The following is an 18,288-nucleotide window of genomic DNA, read 5'->3' as shown; positions in this document are numbered from 1 at the left end:
CTATTTTATTTTGGAACTTTCGATTTTTGTTTTTTTGGTTATGGCTGCAAAAAATTTGACCAGTGGCTGTTTGACATAACACAATTAGGCTCTCGATCTCAAGATCTGATCTATTAAAATGCATTGTAGGGAGATTGATCCAAAAATTGACCATATTAACAGATCAGGAGCTAAACAGTGTCAAGTAGAAAACAGTTTGTAATGACTATAGGACACTAGACCTATTATGATTGTGCTTACGCTAATTATCTTGCAAAAAATTAACAACAAATCGAAGCTGTGACAAGAAGCCTAAATTTTCATTCAATGTACAAAGCAACTAATTCGTGTTTTTATCTAATTCTTTCAGCGAAGGGCCAAACGTAATCATTTGCTGGATTAACTCTTTGTTTAGTTTGTAAGGTATATAAACAACCAAGTTTCCTAATTAGTACTTAAGATCATTCAAGTTACAAAATGTAAGAGAATATTACACAAAATTAATGTTTTAGTCGCGTGACTTTTTCCCCACATTTTTTAATTTTTGTTTGAACAACAAACAGGGTATCATTTAAAAATTGTTGAATCAAACTCAACAAAATAAAGACTCTTTACTGGTTTCAGTGTTTTAGCTTTCAGCTGTAACTTACATTGTAATTAGATTTGATCCAATTTTAATTTCAGATCGTATTACTACAAGTATTTTGGACATTGTGAGATTTAAATTTCTTACATCATTTGGTCTGTGGTCGTTGTAAATACATTTTTTTTCTGAGTACTTCACTTTATTGATTCTGCATTAAATATTATTAATCTCACTAACTTTTTTGATGTTTCATTTATGTGTAATCAACTAAAGTCATCAGGTCATTCTTCCGCTCTATATTTAATTCTTTGAGTCAACATTAAACAAAATCTATATAACGCCACTACTTAAGTTGTGTTCTTATCAGTTTCAATTACATCATTAAGAAATGTTCTAAATATAAAATTCTACTCCTTTCTATAAAAATAAGTGGATTCAATTATTATTTTATTTTTCTTATCTTTATAATTTTTATTTACTCTCCTTATTAAAAATTGTTAACCCCTAAATTTACTAAGTAGAAAACTATAAATACAACCAAAAATATCCCTGTTTTAAGTTGATTTACACATTTTACAACCCTTTTTAATTTTCATTTTTATTTTTTTATACTATAGATTTATCAATTGATATATTCAATTAATCTATTTATACAACCACTTTAGATCTAGAATAAACTAAACTACTAATAAACATAAAAATAAAACTTACAACAACAAAAAAAGATGTCAAAAACTAAAAAATGGGGAATTCATGAAAAATCACCACAAGAATCAAAATGGTTTACTCATAATGGTTATTCAAATACAAATCCAACAAAAATTAAAAAAAATGGTGCTGGAAAAAATAATTGGGGTCAACCAGGTGATGAAATTGATTTAAAATCAAATAAAAATAATAATAATTTTAATAGTTTTAATAATGGAAATTCTGTAGGTAATGGTAGAAGAAATTCAAATCATGATTTAAATGAAATGAAATTTAATAGATTAAATGATGCAATTGATTCTAGATTTTAGAGGAGTTATTAGAACTTAAATGTATGTTGATGAAAATTCATGAGTGAGTTATGTGAGATGCTATTTATGTGTGATGAGATGATGAGATGATGAGATTGATGAAGATATGGTTTTATTTATTGTATAAATTGAATTACATTTGTAAATAAATATATGATTTCTTATTCTTGAAAAAAATACTAAATTGTTCAAATTATTTATTAACTATTATGATCTATTACCTATTGAACCAATAATACAAACTAATGCCGGAGGTAAACATCAGAAACTGACATTATTTAATTATCTTGCATTGACTTAAATCTTCTTGATCTTTTTCTGTACATACTGTCGTTAACTCACTTATTTTCTATAACCTCCTTTAAACATCTAAACATCTCTTGCTTCTTTACTTTTTAAAACCTTTTCAACTTCAGATTTCCAACCTTTTTTCTTTTGTCTTTCTTCATAAGCAGCTTTATTATTTAATACTCTATTTACAATAAATTCAGTATTCATATTATCAAATTTATGTTTTGGAATATTTTCTAATAAATCAATATCTTCATATACCCCCTTAGCTAATTCAGTTGGTCCATGATAAACTTTTATAACATTACCAATTTTATCTAGAAATTCTTTTGTTGGTTTATAAGGAGCATTTAATATTATACCTCCATTAACATAACGACATTGTAATACACATAAAGATCTTTCAAAAATATTCATTATTGGATAATTTAAACCTTTATATTTATTTATTGTTAAATCATCATGTATACCAACTATAACTTTTGCATTTGCGGTTTTAGCTTTTTCAAAAACTAATTTTAAAATTTCTATATGACCTGGATGAAATAAATCAAATCCTCCATCTATATAAACTAATTTTTGATCTTTTAAATTAAAATTTGGTTCAACTATAGTTTTCAATTCTGATTCATCTGGAATATTTAAATAAACTCCAGAACCTTTATTTAATCCAGTTTCATCAGTTGAATAATTTTTAAATCTAATTAAATTATCTTCACTTAATAAATCTTTCCAATTTTTATTTAAATCTTTATAATGATGAGTTTTTGTCATTAATAACATTCTACCAACTAAATCAGTTGTACTTATATTTGGAGTTCTTTTAACAACAACAAATTTTCCTAAATCTTTTACAATTTGATAACAATCTTCTCCATTTGCATCAGTTGTTATATCATCTCCATGTACAACATAAGGACATCCGTGTTCTTCCATTATTTTGGGATCAGTAACATATGGAGCATTAGGTATTGTTTTTGTTGACCATTTACATGCTGTTACTGCTGTAATTCTTTCTTCAAGATTCATTACTGTTGGTCCTTTATTTTTTAAAATTTCTTCATCTGAATGAACTCCAACATATAATTCTTTACCTAATTGACGAGCTTGTAACATTGCTCCTGCATGTCCTATAAAATTTCAGTTTAGTTAGTGATCAATTGATTTTGATTTTTTGATAAGCCGTGCAATTTTCTTTTGAATTTCTTAACATACCATGATGTGCAAAATCAAAACATCCATCAATCCAAATTCGACAATTCTCTATTCCTTCTGGTCTTTCATACATTTTATGTGCTGGTGGTTGTTGGAAAAGGGGAATATTTAGGTGACCGTTTTATGACCGTTTTATGAATCTTACTTAAAATTTGGCAACACAACTTCTTGTCAAAAAATAAATCAAGATAATAGAAATTTGAAACACACGAGTGTTGAAAATCCATTAATGACACAAAATGAAATATGAATATGAATGATATGAATTTAGATCTTACAGATAAATTGGAGAAATATAATTCAAGGAGTACATAATACTACTTGAATAGTTAAAGAATAATATAAAATAGTTGAAAACATTATCAAAATGATAAGAAATAAGTTAATAGTTAATTAAGTCTTTCTATCAATATCAGTTAATAAATAAGTTAACTGTCACTATTTTAATCGCACGCACTTCTGGTCTCGTTTTCTAACAGATTAGAAGTCAAAAGCGATAACCATTTCGCAGATAGTGATAAGTTAATCAAGTATTTCATAGTTGATAGTTATATTCAATTGAGAATTTTCAAAAATATTCATTGATAAAATTATAATTCAAAAATGAGTTATCAAGAATCAGCACAAAAAGATTCTACACGAGAATCATTAAACAAATATTTTTATTCAGGAACAATTGATGAAGAACCTTTGGAAGAATCAAATTCAAGATTACAAGAATCAAGTTCCAGACAACAAGAAAGAAGTCCATCAGTTGAAAATACAGAAAGTAGTTCAAAAAGACATGAGAAAGAAAGAATAAGTAAAAACGAATATAGAGTTTATTCGAAAGATAATGATTATTCAGAAATTGCTGATAATTTCAAGTTTATACAAGCAGCAAGAGATTGGGTAAATGAAGAATGTGAAGATCTCAATAAACATTTTATTAATGATCAACCAGCTTTGAATATAAGAGATGGTGAAAGTATAATCAAATGGAAATCAATAATGATGAAAATATTTGATCATTATGGCGGTCTTAAAAAAGCAATTACAACACCAAATGAGTTTGATCCTGAGATAGATAAAATAAGATTAATTCATTTCAAAAATCCAGATCAAATAGTTTATTTAATTGAAAAATTTGATGAAAAATTAAGTATTAATTTACAAGATGGAAAATTATTATCAATACATGATGAATTTCCTAATCGAGATGAAATAAATTTAAAAGTTATATGGGAATATTTAGATACATATGTTGATCCTAATTTATCTAATGCTATAAATGATAGGTTAGCACAGGCTGTAGCTATAAAGCTTAATTCAATTGATTATGAAGTATTTACTGAAAGAAGAAGAAAATTTGAAGAATTAGCTAAAACAGATGAATTAATTAAATTTGTGTTATATTTAAATAAAGGACAAATCAGTGGAAATTTTACTGATACATATCAAACTGCAATTAATCATGATTTCAATAAATTATTTTGTAAAAAATTAGTTTCATATTTTAAAAATTGGGAACAAGATAAAACTACAGAAATTCCAAATATTGATGAGTTTTTAACCATAGTGAAAAATGATGTTCAATTTACTCCCAAAAGATTAGATCACACAGAATGTATTGATTATATAAAATCAACAGCTTCAAAATATAGAAGAAAAAATATGACATCTGATACAAATACGAATAAAATTACAAAACCGACTAATATCAATAATAGAAGAAATCAAAAACAATCAAATCGTAAATCGTCATATAATCAAAAAACAATTCATCCTAATGTCTCAAAAGTTTTTCAACATTCAAGATCAAATGAATACGATAAAAATAAAAGAGATGTTAATGCTGAAGTTAATGAAAATATCAAAGAGTTAGCTAAAAATGTTTCATCATTAACTAAATCTATGGAACATAAAAATCAATGAAATAAAATTCATGAAATGTTTCTTTTACCAACAAATGAGTCAAGTGAAGATAATATAATATATGATTCAGGTGCAAGTAGTTCAGTGATATCAAATAAAGAGATTGTTCAAAAATTAGAAAAAACTGAAGAGAAAAAGTTTAAATTTGGTAATTTGGAACTTATATCAAAATTATCTGGTACATTAAATATCAAAATTAATGATTATACAATAAAGTTACCTAATGTTTATTACATACCAGAAGTTGGAGTAAATATAGTATCAATATCACAACTAACTAGTCAAAAACTTTTAATTTTAATAACTGATACATATCTTTATATTATGGACATCCGTACCGCACACATCCGTACCGCACACATCCGTACCGCACACATCCTGTAATACCAGTTGCAAAGAAAGAAAATAATTTATATGTTGGACCAATTAAAGGAAACTTTCATGACACTAAACATATTGAAGAATTATATTACATAATCTACATTACGATCTAGTGACTATGAAACTGAAGCGCCTTTAGCATCATCAGCTGATTTGACTCAGGTACCACCATTAGATGATAATATTATCTCAACTCCAACTCATGATTTTCAGAGGGAGATAATTAATGGTATAGAAAATAATGAGGTTACATTGAGTAATCAGAAAAATTTAGATAATATGGAAATTGATATAAATAAATCAAATATCAATAATGATATAAATACCAGTAATGAAGATAATAGGAAATCTAATGGAGAGCATATTCAGAATGATCAACCTTCTACGGGTGAGGCAGGGATACGTCCTATAAAGTCAGAGATTGAAGAAGATGAAAAATGTTCAGATATAAGTCAAAAAAGTATGGAGCAAGCTGCGAAGAGACAAAAGAGTAGTAGCAAGTCTAAAAAGAAGACTTATAATCCACGAGATTTTCATACGCCAAAAATGCATTCTGAACAATATATAACTAGATCAGGAAGAAAAATAAAAACACCAGAAAAATATGAAGATGAAATGTATATTGAACAAATATATACAATTGCTGATAAAATAAATTTTAATGATAAATGTTGGATTGATGCAAGACAAGAAGAATTAGATAGATTTAAAAATCTAGAAGTATATGAAGAAGTACCAATTCCAACTAATAAGAAAATACTTACATGTAGATGGGTAAATACCATTAAAAATGATTCATTGAAGAAAATGAAATATAAATCAAGATTAGTTGCTAGAGGATTTACACAGAGAGCAAATCATGAATTTGATTGGACAGAACTATATGCTCCAGTTACTACTTTAACTAATATAAGAATATTATTAAACTTAGCAATTAATAAAGATTATAAAATAAATCATTTAGATATAAAATGTGCTTATTTAAATTCAAAAATTACAAGCCCAGAAGATATTTATATGTATGCACCAATTGGAGTTTCCATCAGACCAAATTATTGTTGGAAATTGAAAAAGGCTGTATATGGCTTAAGACAGCTGGGTTGGTGTTGGTATAAAATGTTAAGTAAAATATTAATTGAAGAATTAAAATTTAAAATTGTTGATGTTAATCAAACAGTATTCTTAAGGGAAGAAAATAATGAAATAATAATAATTTCAATTTATGTGGATGATATATTTACAGTATATTCAAATGATAAAATTTATAATAATTTTACAAGTAATTTAAAGAATTTTGTTGAATTTAAAGACTTAGGATTAATTTCAGAATTCTTAGGTATTCAATTTGAACATACAAATAATAAAATTAGAATACATCAACCTAAGTTTTTACAAGAATTAATTAATAATTGTGATGTTAAACATCTTGATAAGAAATATATACCTATAATTAAAGATAATGAAAAGGTGAAGGGAAGTAAAGTTTCCGTATTTTATGAAAAAGAGCAAGATACAAATTTATTAAATGATTATGATAAAAGAAAATATCAATCTATAACAGGATCATTATTATGGGCAGCAAACAATACTAGACCAGATATATGTTTTGCTGTATTCGTATTAGCATCAAAAGGTTGTAATCCAACCATAAAAGATTTGGACAATGCATATTATTGTTTGAAATATATAAATCATACAATTGATTTTGGAATTGAATATATTAAAAGAGATCATGTTTATACTGATAAATTATTAAACTCAGAAATTGAAATATTTGCAGATGCAAGTTTTGCACCAAAAAGTGATAGACATTCAGTATCAGGAAAAATAATATATATTGATAAAAATTTAATATCATGGAATTCAAAGAAACAAAGAATTACAGAACTTAGTACTGCTGCTGCTGAAATGCATAGTTTAACACTTGCAGTTGAAGAAGCTATAAATATTAGAAAATTTTTAATATCATTGGAATGTAATGTAAAAGATTGTATTGCAAGAACTGATAATTCAGTAGTAGCTCAAAACTCAAATAATATTAATGCTAGACATTCAAAGAAAATTATAGATACAAATCTAAGTTATATAAAAGATTTAGTATTAGATTTGAAAATATTAAAAGTAATTTGGATTCCATCGAAAGAAAATTTAGCTGATATTTTTACTAAAGCAATGGGCAAAACTCAATTTGAAGATTTGAAAACAAGATTATTACAAAAAGATTCATATCAAGAACTATTATATTTAATTCAAATGGATTTACATGAATTTGTCTTTCATGATAATCTAGACAAAAAGGGAAGTGTTGAAAATCCATTAATGACACAAAATGAAATATGAATATGAATGATATGAATTTAGATCTTACAGATAAATTGGAGAAATATAATTCAAGGAGTACATAATACTACTTGAATAGTTAAAGAATAATATAAAATAGTTGAAAACATTATCAAAATGATAAGAAATAAGTTAATAGTTAATTAAGTCTTTCTATCAATATCAGTTAATAAATAAGTTAACTGTCACTATTTTAATCGCACGCACTTCTGGTCTCGTTTTCTAACAACGAGGAATACGTTGCTACCAAAAAGAAATCAAATAGTACCTTTAGGTTAAACTCGAGTTTTGAAACACAATTTAGATTCTAACTATCATCACGAATTGACCTCTCAAGATTCAAGATTGCTTAACAGAATGAACTAAATAGTTCGATGCTACTTGCTTGGTACTGTTGATTTAATTAGCGAGTCGCTCAATGAAATTCCAATCCCAGAAGTACCTAAGAAAAAATACGTTTACATCTAAATAGGTAATTGTAAAATCAAAAGCATCACATGTAGTATTTTCTCATTAATACATGTACCAAAACTAGATATAATAATCAAAATCAGGATCTTACTTTATTCATTTAATAGTATTTTCTATATAAATCCAGATTGTTGTTGTTGACCAACTTCAATAGTATTATTTACATTCGCTCGAGGATTTTTCAGTTTTTGAAATGCTGTAAATGTCAGTTGTTTCTGTTGTTTATAAGCTGGTTGAGGTTGTTGTGGTTGTGAGTATTGTACATTTCTTGCATGTTGCTGTGATTGTTGTGTTTGTTGTGGTTGCTGAGTTGGTTGTTGAAATTGATTAGCATGTCCAAAATGTTGTTGATTCAATCCAGCATTACCAGCAGTAACACCTCTACCTCCGTAAGTCATACCACTTTCTGCTCTTTGTTTTGCCATTTTATCAATATACGCATATATTAATCCTGCATTTCTTGTAGAACAACTATGTAACCAACCAAAAAAGCTACCTATAACTGGTGGAAAAGTAATTAATAAATCAAATCCAATATTAGATTGTAATTGAGCTTGTAATTTATTTGGTAAATTAAATTGTTTTTCAGCTATTGCAATTAATCTTGAATGCATTGCATACATTACTAATGGTCCTAATACTGGAAAAAAAAACACAACAAATGGTACTAAACCTAATCCACAATCCATTCCAATTCCACAACTTCCTAACATACATTTATCATGTTGCCAAGCTAATGATTGAATTTTATTCCAACATTTTTGTTCATCTTTTGTAGTTATATCTTTTGGTAATTTTAATTTTTTACCAGTTTTTTTATCATAATATGGATCAACTCCTACATTCCAATGATCTTCAGCATATTCATTAAATTTATCCATTGCAATTCCATATCCAGGAATATTTTCTAATTGTTCTTGAAATTGAGACATTTTTTAAATGTAGTGAGATGGAATGATAGCAAATAAGTGATGACGAATTGTCTTTAAAAATTTAGTGTACGGCTGATACGAATAGAATCAACATAAGCTTTTCGATCTGGTTGGCTTTATTTTCTATAGGTTACCATTCGAAGGTTTGTTAACTTTTCATCGTTTGCTATATCATAACTTCTAAATATAACTCAGAATTAAACGCATAAAGTTTTGTGTAGCAAGTCGATGCGGCTTAGATCCAAATGATTTTATAACCGGTCGTAGAGACATCATTTGACATTCATTAAGGTCATATCTTATACATACATAGAAACAAGTCTACTCTCCATTTATCAATTTATCCAACTCTTTTTGATTAACAGGTATCATTATTCCATCAACATCTTCACCACATATAAAACATTTCAGTTTTTTTTCCGACTTATACCTTTTCATAAAACAAGAAGAACAAAATAAATGATTACATTTAGTTTTAATTGGATTTTTATAATCTTGTTTACATAAAACACATTTGAAAGGCTGTAAATCATTATTAATTTTGGAAGTCTTTGATTTTTTAATCAGCAGCTTTGTTTCATTTTCATTTATAACATTTTCCCAATCCTTTTTTATAGGTATTTTTTGTTTAGATTCATTTCTTATATGTAAGAATTTACATGTATCTCCATACCCACAATATCCAGTTTGTTGAAAATCTTTACATACATCTGGTTGAAAATCAGTAATTGTTGTTAATTTTATATTTTGTGGAGTTTTAGTTTCGGGATTGGATTTGATTATTTCTGTAGTTGATTTGTCTTCATTGGTCTTGAGTTTTTCTGAGGTTGTTTGATTAAGTTCGATCTGGGATAGTATGGATGATGATGGTTTTTTCGTTGTATGGGATGATGATGATGAATTTGTAGTGGATAGTTTTGACTTTTTTGAGTTCGGTATCTCCTTATCATAAGTTGTGTTGAATCCTTCTGTTACCTCCTTATCATCGTTGTTTGTATCAAATAATTTTCGTTTTGTTGAAGTAGGATCTTTAACTACTCTTTTCTTAAACATATGATGATGTAACAAATTGAATTACTAATAGTTGCAAATTTAAAACAATTTAATTATTTTTCTTCCACCGATCGAATTCCACCCCCATATTTTTTTATTTTTAAAATCAATACTTAGATCATGATTCATAGAAGGCTACTATTAAGGCCAGTTTTAAAACAAATCACAGTCGGCTCAATTAGATTCAATTCTACATCAGTACCACAATCATATTTTGAATTATTTCCAAAATCATTTCCCAACGCAGGACCACCAAAAGATTCATTTCAAATAAATGAAAAACAATTAAGAAAAGAATATAGAACTCTACAGAGTATAAATCATCCAGATAAGACATCTGAAGCTGTAAGTTCAACAAATATAAACAAGGCATTTACAAATTTAAGAAATCCTTATTTAAGATTAGCTCATATAATTAAATTAAAAACTGGAAAGGATATTCAAGATGATTCAATTTCTAAAAAATATATATCAGATTTTCAAAATTCAAGTCCTGAAAATTCATTAATTTATAAAAATATGTTATTACAAGTAATGGAAGCTCATGAACAATTAGAATTAAGTGAACTGGAAAAAGAATTAGAAAATTTAGAAATTGAAAATGATGAAAGAATCGAAGAAAGTTGTAATAAAATTGAAAAAGAACTTAAAAAATCTCCAATTAATTGGGATGAATTAATAATTGATGCTATAAAATTAAAATATTGGGTAAATATTCAAAATGGTATAAAAGATTGGGAACCAGGTAAACCTGTTCATCTTACTCATTAAAACAAAATGATTTTAATCAATTAATGAACATTATTATTATACTTATGAAATCTTAAAACTCTATAAACTTAACCTAAGATCATAAATTAATATTATATTTGAAACTTTGACTCAAATTTTATTGTTTACTCATTTCGAAATTTTGGTAATGTTATTTTTAATTCTTTATGCAATTATCATTCGCTTGCCATTGTTTTATCATCATCTTCTTCTAGTTCTTCTTCGTCATCTTCATCCATATCTTCATCTTCATCATCATCCTCTTCCTCTCCATCATCATCCGAATACGTTAGTTTTGGTACACTATATTCACAATAATCATATTCTTTTTTCTCTTCAATTGTTTTAGGATGTGTTCTTAACCATTTCATTCTAGGACCAGTTGAACTTAATTCATTTATTTTAAAACCAAATAATTTTAATCCAAAATCATTCTGACTAAATTTCTGTATTCTAATTCTACATTGATTTTCTATTTCAGGAAACATTTTTACTAATAATCCAGGAAAAGTAGTACCAAAAAATGCACCATCTATATTTAAATATCTTGAACTTGAAGGTATATATATATCATTACAACAAGGACAATATAATCTTACAGTCTCTTGACCCGGTATATCAGTTGATCCAACAGGTATTAAATGCATTCCATCACAAAAATATCTTGGACATGAACCAAAATCATTTTTTTCAAATTTTGAAGCCATTGCCGTTAGTCCTTGTTTAGACACTATATATCGAGCATGTATCAAACCGTATAGTAATTCCGCCAGATGTGCTAGTAATGATTTGTTTGGTAATTCAGATGTGCTAGATGATTTGGATTTACTGTTATTATTATTGTTGTTTATGTTATTGTTGTTATTGCTATTGTTGTTGTTATTATTGGTTGTTGTCGTAGTGGTTGTAGTGGTATTTGTATGATCTTCTGCTGTCTCGACTTGATAATCTAAGATTGTATATAATGCTTCTCTATAAAATGGAACTTGCAGGGATAATCCTGTTAGATTAAAATCATCTTCAATAAAATCTTGAGATACTTGTACAAAATAATCATGTCCGAATAATTCACAGAATTGTTGGATCCAAGGAGTATAATCGTCTTCCGGATCACTAGGCATATTGTATGGGTTATAATATAGGCTCCAATAGTGTTACTATTATTTTATGAAAAAGATTGAGTACTGATGAATGTCAAGTAAGATTAAGTATCAAAAATTGGTGTGAATGCTATGAAATAAAATTTTCTACTGTAATTTAGCTCAAATCTAATTTGGTTGTGTATTTTTCGTTAATCGTTTAATGAATGAGTTAATTGTTTTATGTAAATTTGATATTTTACTTATCAGTTTTGAATATTATTCGTATTTACTAATTTTTTTATTTTTTTCGTTGATATGTAGTGTTAATCTGACTCTATGTAAAGTGTAGTATTATTTGATATGATGTGTTGATTTTTTGAAATTGATATACTAGATAAGAATGAGAAAAATAGTATCGAATTTCTCTAAACGATTGATTGATTGTAAATTCAGTGATATATGATTAAAATATTTAACTAAAGGGTTGTAATATTTATTAAATTCTAATTCTTTTGTTTTTCTGGTGATGATTCTTTAATTTTTTTTTTTTCTTCTTTTACTTCGAGTTAAATTTAAAGATTAAAAATTACAATGAAATAGACTAGTTTATTCAATAAAGAAGATCTAATTGACCTTGAATTGGTTGGTGAATCAAATAAGTATTATAAAGACAAGATGAATTGTATAAAAATCAAAAACTGAAGAAGAATTATGACTTTTTAGTTTTATCAATCTAGCCACAAGTGAAGTACCAATTGAGTGGCCTTATTGTTTTCATTTTTGATCGAGTGTCGCAAAAACAATGATTGTGTCTGAAAATTTAAAGTGCGATATTCACCTCTATATTTTTCTAAGATTGAAAATTATTATTATCATCCTAGATCAATTCTACTATAATATCAACAATGTTTTCCATTGATATTGATCCATATAATATAATACTTATATCAATAGTAGTATTATTTCTACAAAAAATAGTTTCAATTATAGGCAAACAAACAATTCAAAATCATATCTCAAATTTTTATTTCACTCATGTAAATAAAAATTCATCATTTAAAGAATATACAACAAAACAACATGAATTATCTCAATTGATTAAACAACAAAAATCTATAAGTGCTCAAGATGAATACGCCAAATGGACCAAAATTAATAGATCAATAGACAAATTGAAACAAGAATTAATTAAATTACAAGAAATAAATTCATTAGAAAAATCATCAATTGATAATATAACTAAAATTGCAATTACTATCATTACAACAATACCGATTTGGTTTTTAAGAATATTTTGTAGGAAAAATGCATTATTTTATTTAAGAACTGGTATTTTTCCTAATTATTTAGAATGGATATTAGCATTACCATTTTTTAAAAGTGGTATAATTGGATTAACTTGTTGGATGTTTTGTGTTAATTATGTTTTAGATAATTTAGTATTTCTTATTAAATTTCCATTTGAAAATTCAATTTCTAAACCAATTGCACCAAGCAAAGATGAGGAATCAACCAAAGTAAAAGAGATTAAATAATTACATTGTATATATTGTGTATTGAATCTATATCATTTCAATCATTTCTTGATTTCTTTCAATCATTACTTTTTTTAATATATTATTTGGATTTTCAAAGCTATATGTGTTGATTTTATTGAGTAATTTTTCTTTTTCAAAACTTGATTTTGACTTAAGAAAGATTCTTTTAAAATTTTCCGAGTTTGTAATATCTGTATTGACATTATAATACCAAGAATCAACTACTTTCACCCAACAACTTAATTCTATTGAATATTTGTAAATATCATTACTAACGTCAGTCAAAACAAAAGGAGTCCCATCATCAGCTAATTCAATTGATTTCACATTAGGAGTTACTAATTTTGTGACATTCCGATCGATCTCAATCAAGTTTAAAACTGTAGCAATTGAGATTTTATTCATGTATACTTTCAAGCAGTTATTCGTAAATCTCCACCCATATATCAAACCCGAAGCTGTCATTATCACTAAATTTGAATTATAGTATTTCATAAATATGACATTTTCAAATATCTCAATCGTGGGACAAAATAATTTACCCGTATTTGCAGATACAATTTGTAAACTTCCATTGAATGAACATAATACGTAATATCTAAGTAATGAATTATCAATTATTGGTAAAATTTGTTGGATTCTAAATGGGAAAAATAATGTAAATTTACGTTTCGAATCTTCGTTTGTATAGACAATGACTTTAGTTGGATCATCAAAATCTCGATCCTTTTGTTTTGGATCTTCGTGCCAAGGTTTACCATTTCTAACTTCAATAGTTGATACAAGTTCTTTTGATTCTTGATTTAATTCGGGAATTTCTGGTTGTTTGAAGTTGGTTTTGGCAAAGACAACAGAAAACATCAAATCCTCATCAAAATCAATTGATGAACCAGTTGATAACTCCGTAGTTATATCTTTATTATTAGCATATGCTTTATAAATTTTCTTAATTTCTATATTTTGTAAGGCATTATTAGCAAATAAAGTTTCAGGTAAATTACTTATAAATTTGAAGGAACTTGGATATTTTGATTCTAAATATTTTCTCTTTTCCCTATTTCTTTGCCTTCTTAATGCCGACTCTGATAATTGAACGTCATCTACGTTTGTAGTATTTCCTATATCGTCATTATCATTATCTTTAATAACATTTTCATCGACTGCCAGGTTATTCGTTGATCCTCTTATTTTAATACCACAAACAGCAGTAGCAAGACCATTTTTCGGTAGATTGTATGATGTTTGTGATAGCTTAGAGATAGGTTGTAATTTTTTCCTTTTTGTGGTCGATTGTAATGGCGGTGTAATAATCGAAGGTTGTGATGATGATACTAATAATGGAGCAACTTTTTTCTTTCCTGATTTTGTAATCGTAATGGTTTGTTTACGTAGTCTGGCTGCGTCTATTGATTTTGTAGGTTTCAATGAAGGTGTTGTTGTTACTATAGGTTCTGGTTCTTTCGGATTTGTCTCAAGTGTTGAAGTCGAAGATTTCTTAACTTCCATTGACATCATTTTTCTTATTGCCAAAGCTCTAGCATCCTTAGAATTTTCTTCTAAACGTAACTGCTCTACACTCTCTGGTAATATTGTAGATTCCCTATCAGCACCATATCTATTTAATTGTTGATCAATTAATTCTTCACTTACAACTTGTCCCAATTCTTCATGTTCAAAATGAATACAAGTTATGGATCCATCCAAGCTGCTGAAATATAAAGTTCTTCCATCGTGCATCCAACATATGTCAGTTATTGCACCCTCAACTATATCTGTTAAAACAACTAAAGGTTTAGATTTAGAAGTCGACCATATTGCTAAAGCTCGATCTTGACCACCAGTAGCCAAAATAGTTTGGAAATTATCTTCTTTAGGGCATTGGAATAATGTTGGAGAAAAAGAACATACTTCAACAGGAGCTTCATGACCTATCAATGAAACATCAGATCCCCAACTTCCTCTATTTACAATTGCGACTGACGGTACAGGTCCATTAGTTGCATTAGGTACCGCTATATGCTGACCATCGGGAGACCAACTCATTCTTCTAAAATATGAAGTCAATGGTGATTTTTTAAAAGGATCAGTTACAACATGTTCCATTTGAAATTCATAATTATTGTATTCATTCAATTTTTTGTGATATCTGAATATCCTAACAGTTCTATCATCTGAAGCTGTTGCAAAATATTTATTTGCAGGGTCGAAAACAATCCCTTTTACCATTGATTGATGAATATCATATCTTTTAATTTTTTCAAATGTTAAAGCATTCCAAATGATAATTGATCTATCAAGTCCCACGGTTACTAATAAATTACCATCAGGAGACCAGCATATATCTTGAACATCATTATCATGAGCTACTAATCTTTTTCTAATTGTCCAATGCTCCAAATCTTCTTGTTCAACTCCAAAAGAATTAGGTCTTTGAGTATTATCCTTCTCCCAAATTAAAACCAATTTATCATCTGATCCACTCGCTAGCCAACGACCATCAGGTGAGAATTTGAGAGATGTCACCGCACCATTATGTCTTGAAACAGAACACATTGGCCTTTGTAATGATTTATCTGGTAACTCAGGTGTACTTTCATGGTTTAACGTGCCATTAGTTTTCTTCAAATTTTGAGGAGACTCCAGTATTTTAAAGAACGAGTTTATAGTGTTTGTATCCCATATTTTAATGCACCCGTCTAAACCCCCAGTAGCTAGTCTTGTACCTTTTGGATTAATTGCAACTGAGTAACACTTTATTTGTTTATTCTCAGCTTGATAATTGTTAGTACTTTGTAAAATCACATTCCTCTGGATTACATATTTTACATACTGCTATGGCCAAGCCATGGAATTTTCAAAATTTGCATGCTATATAAACATCGGTTGTATGTATGATTCAGATTCTAAGAGTTCTTATAGCTCAAGTATATTTTGTGCTAATAACAATAATTACAATCATATTCTGTATGATTAGGTGTCTAACGCGAAAAATAAAATTTCATCAATACATTGACAATCATGAACATCAAATGTTTCAAATACTTACAAACTTTTCAATATTTTATTTACTATTTACTCCAAATCAAACTCAATTTTAACAGCTTTACCAAATTTCTGTAATCCGAGAACTAATTGATCTAATGGAACAGCAGCATAAGTACCTCTAAAAAAAACATGAGTTTTTTGAGCAGGATTAGTTGGTAAATTTTTTTGAGGTGGAGTTGATTGACCTTCTGATTTAAACCATGAGCCTGGAATCATTAATGATCCTTGCTTTATTCCTTGTTCATAAATCAATGATTCAATTTGTATTGGATCTTCTCCCAATTCTTCAAATTTTGGATGTTTAGACACGTCTATATTAACAGTGAAGAACATACCTGCTACCGGTGGTACATATGAACAAACTTCTTTTGGAAAATATTCTTCTAATGAGTCAATAGCAACATCTCTTTTGTGTGTATATTCTGCTCTCAAACCAATTAACCAATCCAAATAACCTGATTGACCCCAACTTTGAAGTAATGCATTTGTCATAGATTGAGTTAATCCTGAAGGACATTGTATTGAAACTTCATGTAATCTTACATATCTTTCTAATAATTTTTGTTGACCAACAATCCAACCGAATCTTAATCCCGGAGCTAAAACTTTTGAGAATGAATCTAATCTTATTACTCTTCCTTCTACATCGAGTGAAATAAAAGATGGAACCAAAGCTTTTAAAAATTCTTCATGTCCATGAACAGTTTTTCCTTCTCTAGCTTCTTTATCCTTGGTATATGTTTCCATTTGTAAGAAATAATAAGGTTCATCTTCAACTATTATTATATCATACTTACAAGCAATTTCATAAATTTCTTTTCTTCTTTCAGCACTTAATGAAGAACCTGTTGGGTTTTGACCTGTTGAAATTGTATATAATAATCTTGGTTTGTTACCAGTCCAGTTTGCTAGTAATTTTTCTAATGCACTTGGGATGATACCATATTCATCCATAGTTACAGGAACTGTGTTTATACCTTGACCATTTGCAGTCTCTAAAGCCGATGAAAAAGAATATTCTTCAACTAAAATGGAATCACCTCTTGTACAAAATGTTCTCAATGTTGAATCCCAAGATTCGGTATTACCAACACTTGCAATTAAATCCCAATCTTCATAAGGTACTTTGTGCACAACATCAGTATGCTCTTTTAAAAAGCTAATAATTTCAGGCTGACCTTCGGTGTAACCATATTGTAAAGATCTAGATAATTCAACTTGGTTTGGAGTATTTAAATCAGCTTTTTTGAACACTTCAATAGTTGTCTTACTTTCTTCAGTTAAAGGTTCACCTATACCTTTTGTGAAAGATGGAGTTGGGATATCTGCTGTGACTTTATTGAAAGGAAAATAGTCTGACAATGGTAAACCACCACCCAAGAATGTCATTCCAGGTAATTTATAATATTTGAAAGCATCTTTTAATGGTGAGTTTTGTCTTGATTTAGCTTCAGCTGATAATAAGTGGCTCAAGTCTTTGGACTTGTGTGATTTTGTTTGAGTCATAATGCTTTTTGGTCAATGGAATAGTGTATGAATTCAATTTCAAATTAAAAAGGTACTTTTCAGAAAGTTCTTGGTAATTGTTAGACACCTAATATCGATGGAATATTTATATAAGGAATATAATGACTAATTTGTAGACTGAATAAAAAGTTAGTAATACCTAAA

General features: G+C 27.8%; 11 protein-coding genes across 11 annotated transcripts; 5 read left to right on the top strand and 6 right to left on the bottom strand. All coding sequences in view use genetic code 12, as the record gives it.

The window, feature by feature from the left end:
• Positions 1 to 1,290: 1,290 nt before the first annotated feature.
• STF2 (Stf2p) lies at positions 1,291 to 1,584 on the top strand (the record flags this gene model as incomplete). Its single annotated transcript, XM_051759413.1, has 1 exon — positions 1,291 to 1,584. One exon carries the CDS (start codon positions 1,291 to 1,293, stop codon positions 1,582 to 1,584), a length of 294 nt encoding a protein of 97 aa, XP_051612792.1.
• A 369-nt stretch (positions 1,585 to 1,953) lies between these two features.
• On the bottom strand, positions 1,954 to 3,163 carry MUQ1 (ethanolamine-phosphate cytidylyltransferase; the record flags this gene model as incomplete). The annotated part of the gene is made up of 2 exons (XM_051759412.1): positions 1,954 to 3,005; positions 3,091 to 3,163. 2 exons carry the CDS (start codon positions 3,161 to 3,163, stop codon positions 1,954 to 1,956), a joined length of 1,125 nt encoding a protein of 374 aa, XP_051612791.1.
• Positions 3,164 to 3,693: 530 nt separating this feature from the next.
• KGF55_004500 (uncharacterized protein) lies at positions 3,694 to 5,004 on the top strand (the record flags this gene model as incomplete). The annotated part of the gene is made up of 1 exon (XM_051759411.1): positions 3,694 to 5,004. One exon carries the CDS (start codon positions 3,694 to 3,696, stop codon positions 5,002 to 5,004), a length of 1,311 nt encoding a protein of 436 aa, XP_051612790.1.
• Positions 5,005 to 5,328: 324 nt separating this feature from the next.
• On the top strand, positions 5,329 to 7,725 carry KGF55_004499 (Ty1/Copia family ribonuclease HI; the record flags this gene model as incomplete). The annotated part of the gene is made up of 2 exons (XM_051759410.1): positions 5,329 to 5,338; positions 5,516 to 7,725. 2 exons carry the CDS (start codon positions 5,329 to 5,331, stop codon positions 7,723 to 7,725), a joined length of 2,220 nt encoding a protein of 739 aa, XP_051612789.1.
• A 584-nt stretch (positions 7,726 to 8,309) lies between these two features.
• Positions 8,310 to 9,128, bottom strand: KGF55_004498 (uncharacterized protein; the record flags this gene model as incomplete). Its single annotated transcript, XM_051759409.1, has 1 exon — positions 8,310 to 9,128. The coding sequence occupies one exon, from the start codon at positions 9,126 to 9,128 to the stop codon at positions 8,310 to 8,312; it is 819 nt and encodes a 272-aa protein (XP_051612788.1).
• Positions 9,129 to 9,449: 321 nt separating this feature from the next.
• KGF55_004497 (U2-type spliceosomal complex subunit) lies at positions 9,450 to 10,181 on the bottom strand (the record flags this gene model as incomplete). The annotated part of the gene is made up of 1 exon (XM_051759408.1): positions 9,450 to 10,181. The coding sequence occupies one exon, from the start codon at positions 10,179 to 10,181 to the stop codon at positions 9,450 to 9,452; it is 732 nt and encodes a 243-aa protein (XP_051612787.1).
• A 120-nt stretch (positions 10,182 to 10,301) lies between these two features.
• KGF55_004496 (J-type chaperone) lies at positions 10,302 to 10,952 on the top strand (the record flags this gene model as incomplete). Its single annotated transcript, XM_051759405.1, has 1 exon — positions 10,302 to 10,952. The coding sequence occupies one exon, from the start codon at positions 10,302 to 10,304 to the stop codon at positions 10,950 to 10,952; it is 651 nt and encodes a 216-aa protein (XP_051612786.1).
• A 176-nt stretch (positions 10,953 to 11,128) lies between these two features.
• On the bottom strand, positions 11,129 to 12,073 carry CKB1 (casein kinase 2 regulatory subunit; the record flags this gene model as incomplete). The annotated part of the gene is made up of 1 exon (XM_051759404.1): positions 11,129 to 12,073. One exon carries the CDS (start codon positions 12,071 to 12,073, stop codon positions 11,129 to 11,131), a length of 945 nt encoding a protein of 314 aa, XP_051612785.1.
• Positions 12,074 to 12,939: 866 nt separating this feature from the next.
• Positions 12,940 to 13,569, top strand: KGF55_004494 (GET complex subunit; the record flags this gene model as incomplete). The annotated part of the gene is made up of 1 exon (XM_051759403.1): positions 12,940 to 13,569. One exon carries the CDS (start codon positions 12,940 to 12,942, stop codon positions 13,567 to 13,569), a length of 630 nt encoding a protein of 209 aa, XP_051612784.1.
• A 27-nt stretch (positions 13,570 to 13,596) lies between these two features.
• Positions 13,597 to 16,439, bottom strand: HIR1 (Hir1p; the record flags this gene model as incomplete). Its single annotated transcript, XM_051759402.1, has 2 exons — positions 13,597 to 16,343; positions 16,403 to 16,439. 2 exons carry the CDS (start codon positions 16,437 to 16,439, stop codon positions 13,597 to 13,599), a joined length of 2,784 nt encoding a protein of 927 aa, XP_051612783.1.
• A 205-nt stretch (positions 16,440 to 16,644) lies between these two features.
• ARO8 (bifunctional 2-aminoadipate transaminase/aromatic-amino-acid:2-oxoglutarate transaminase) lies at positions 16,645 to 18,123 on the bottom strand (the record flags this gene model as incomplete). The annotated part of the gene is made up of 1 exon (XM_051759401.1): positions 16,645 to 18,123. The coding sequence occupies one exon, from the start codon at positions 18,121 to 18,123 to the stop codon at positions 16,645 to 16,647; it is 1,479 nt and encodes a 492-aa protein (XP_051612782.1).
• Positions 18,124 to 18,288: the final 165 nt, after the last annotated feature.

The sequence above is a fragment of the Candida pseudojiufengensis genome (genome assembly GCF_024610245.1).
Source record: "Candida pseudojiufengensis strain CBS 10847 chromosome Unknown scaffold13, whole genome shotgun sequence".
In the NCBI taxonomy this organism is placed as follows: Eukaryota; Fungi; Ascomycota; class Pichiomycetes; order Serinales; family Debaryomycetaceae; genus Lodderomyces; species Lodderomyces pseudojiufengensis.
This window is presented reverse-complemented; position numbering and strand designations above follow the sequence as displayed.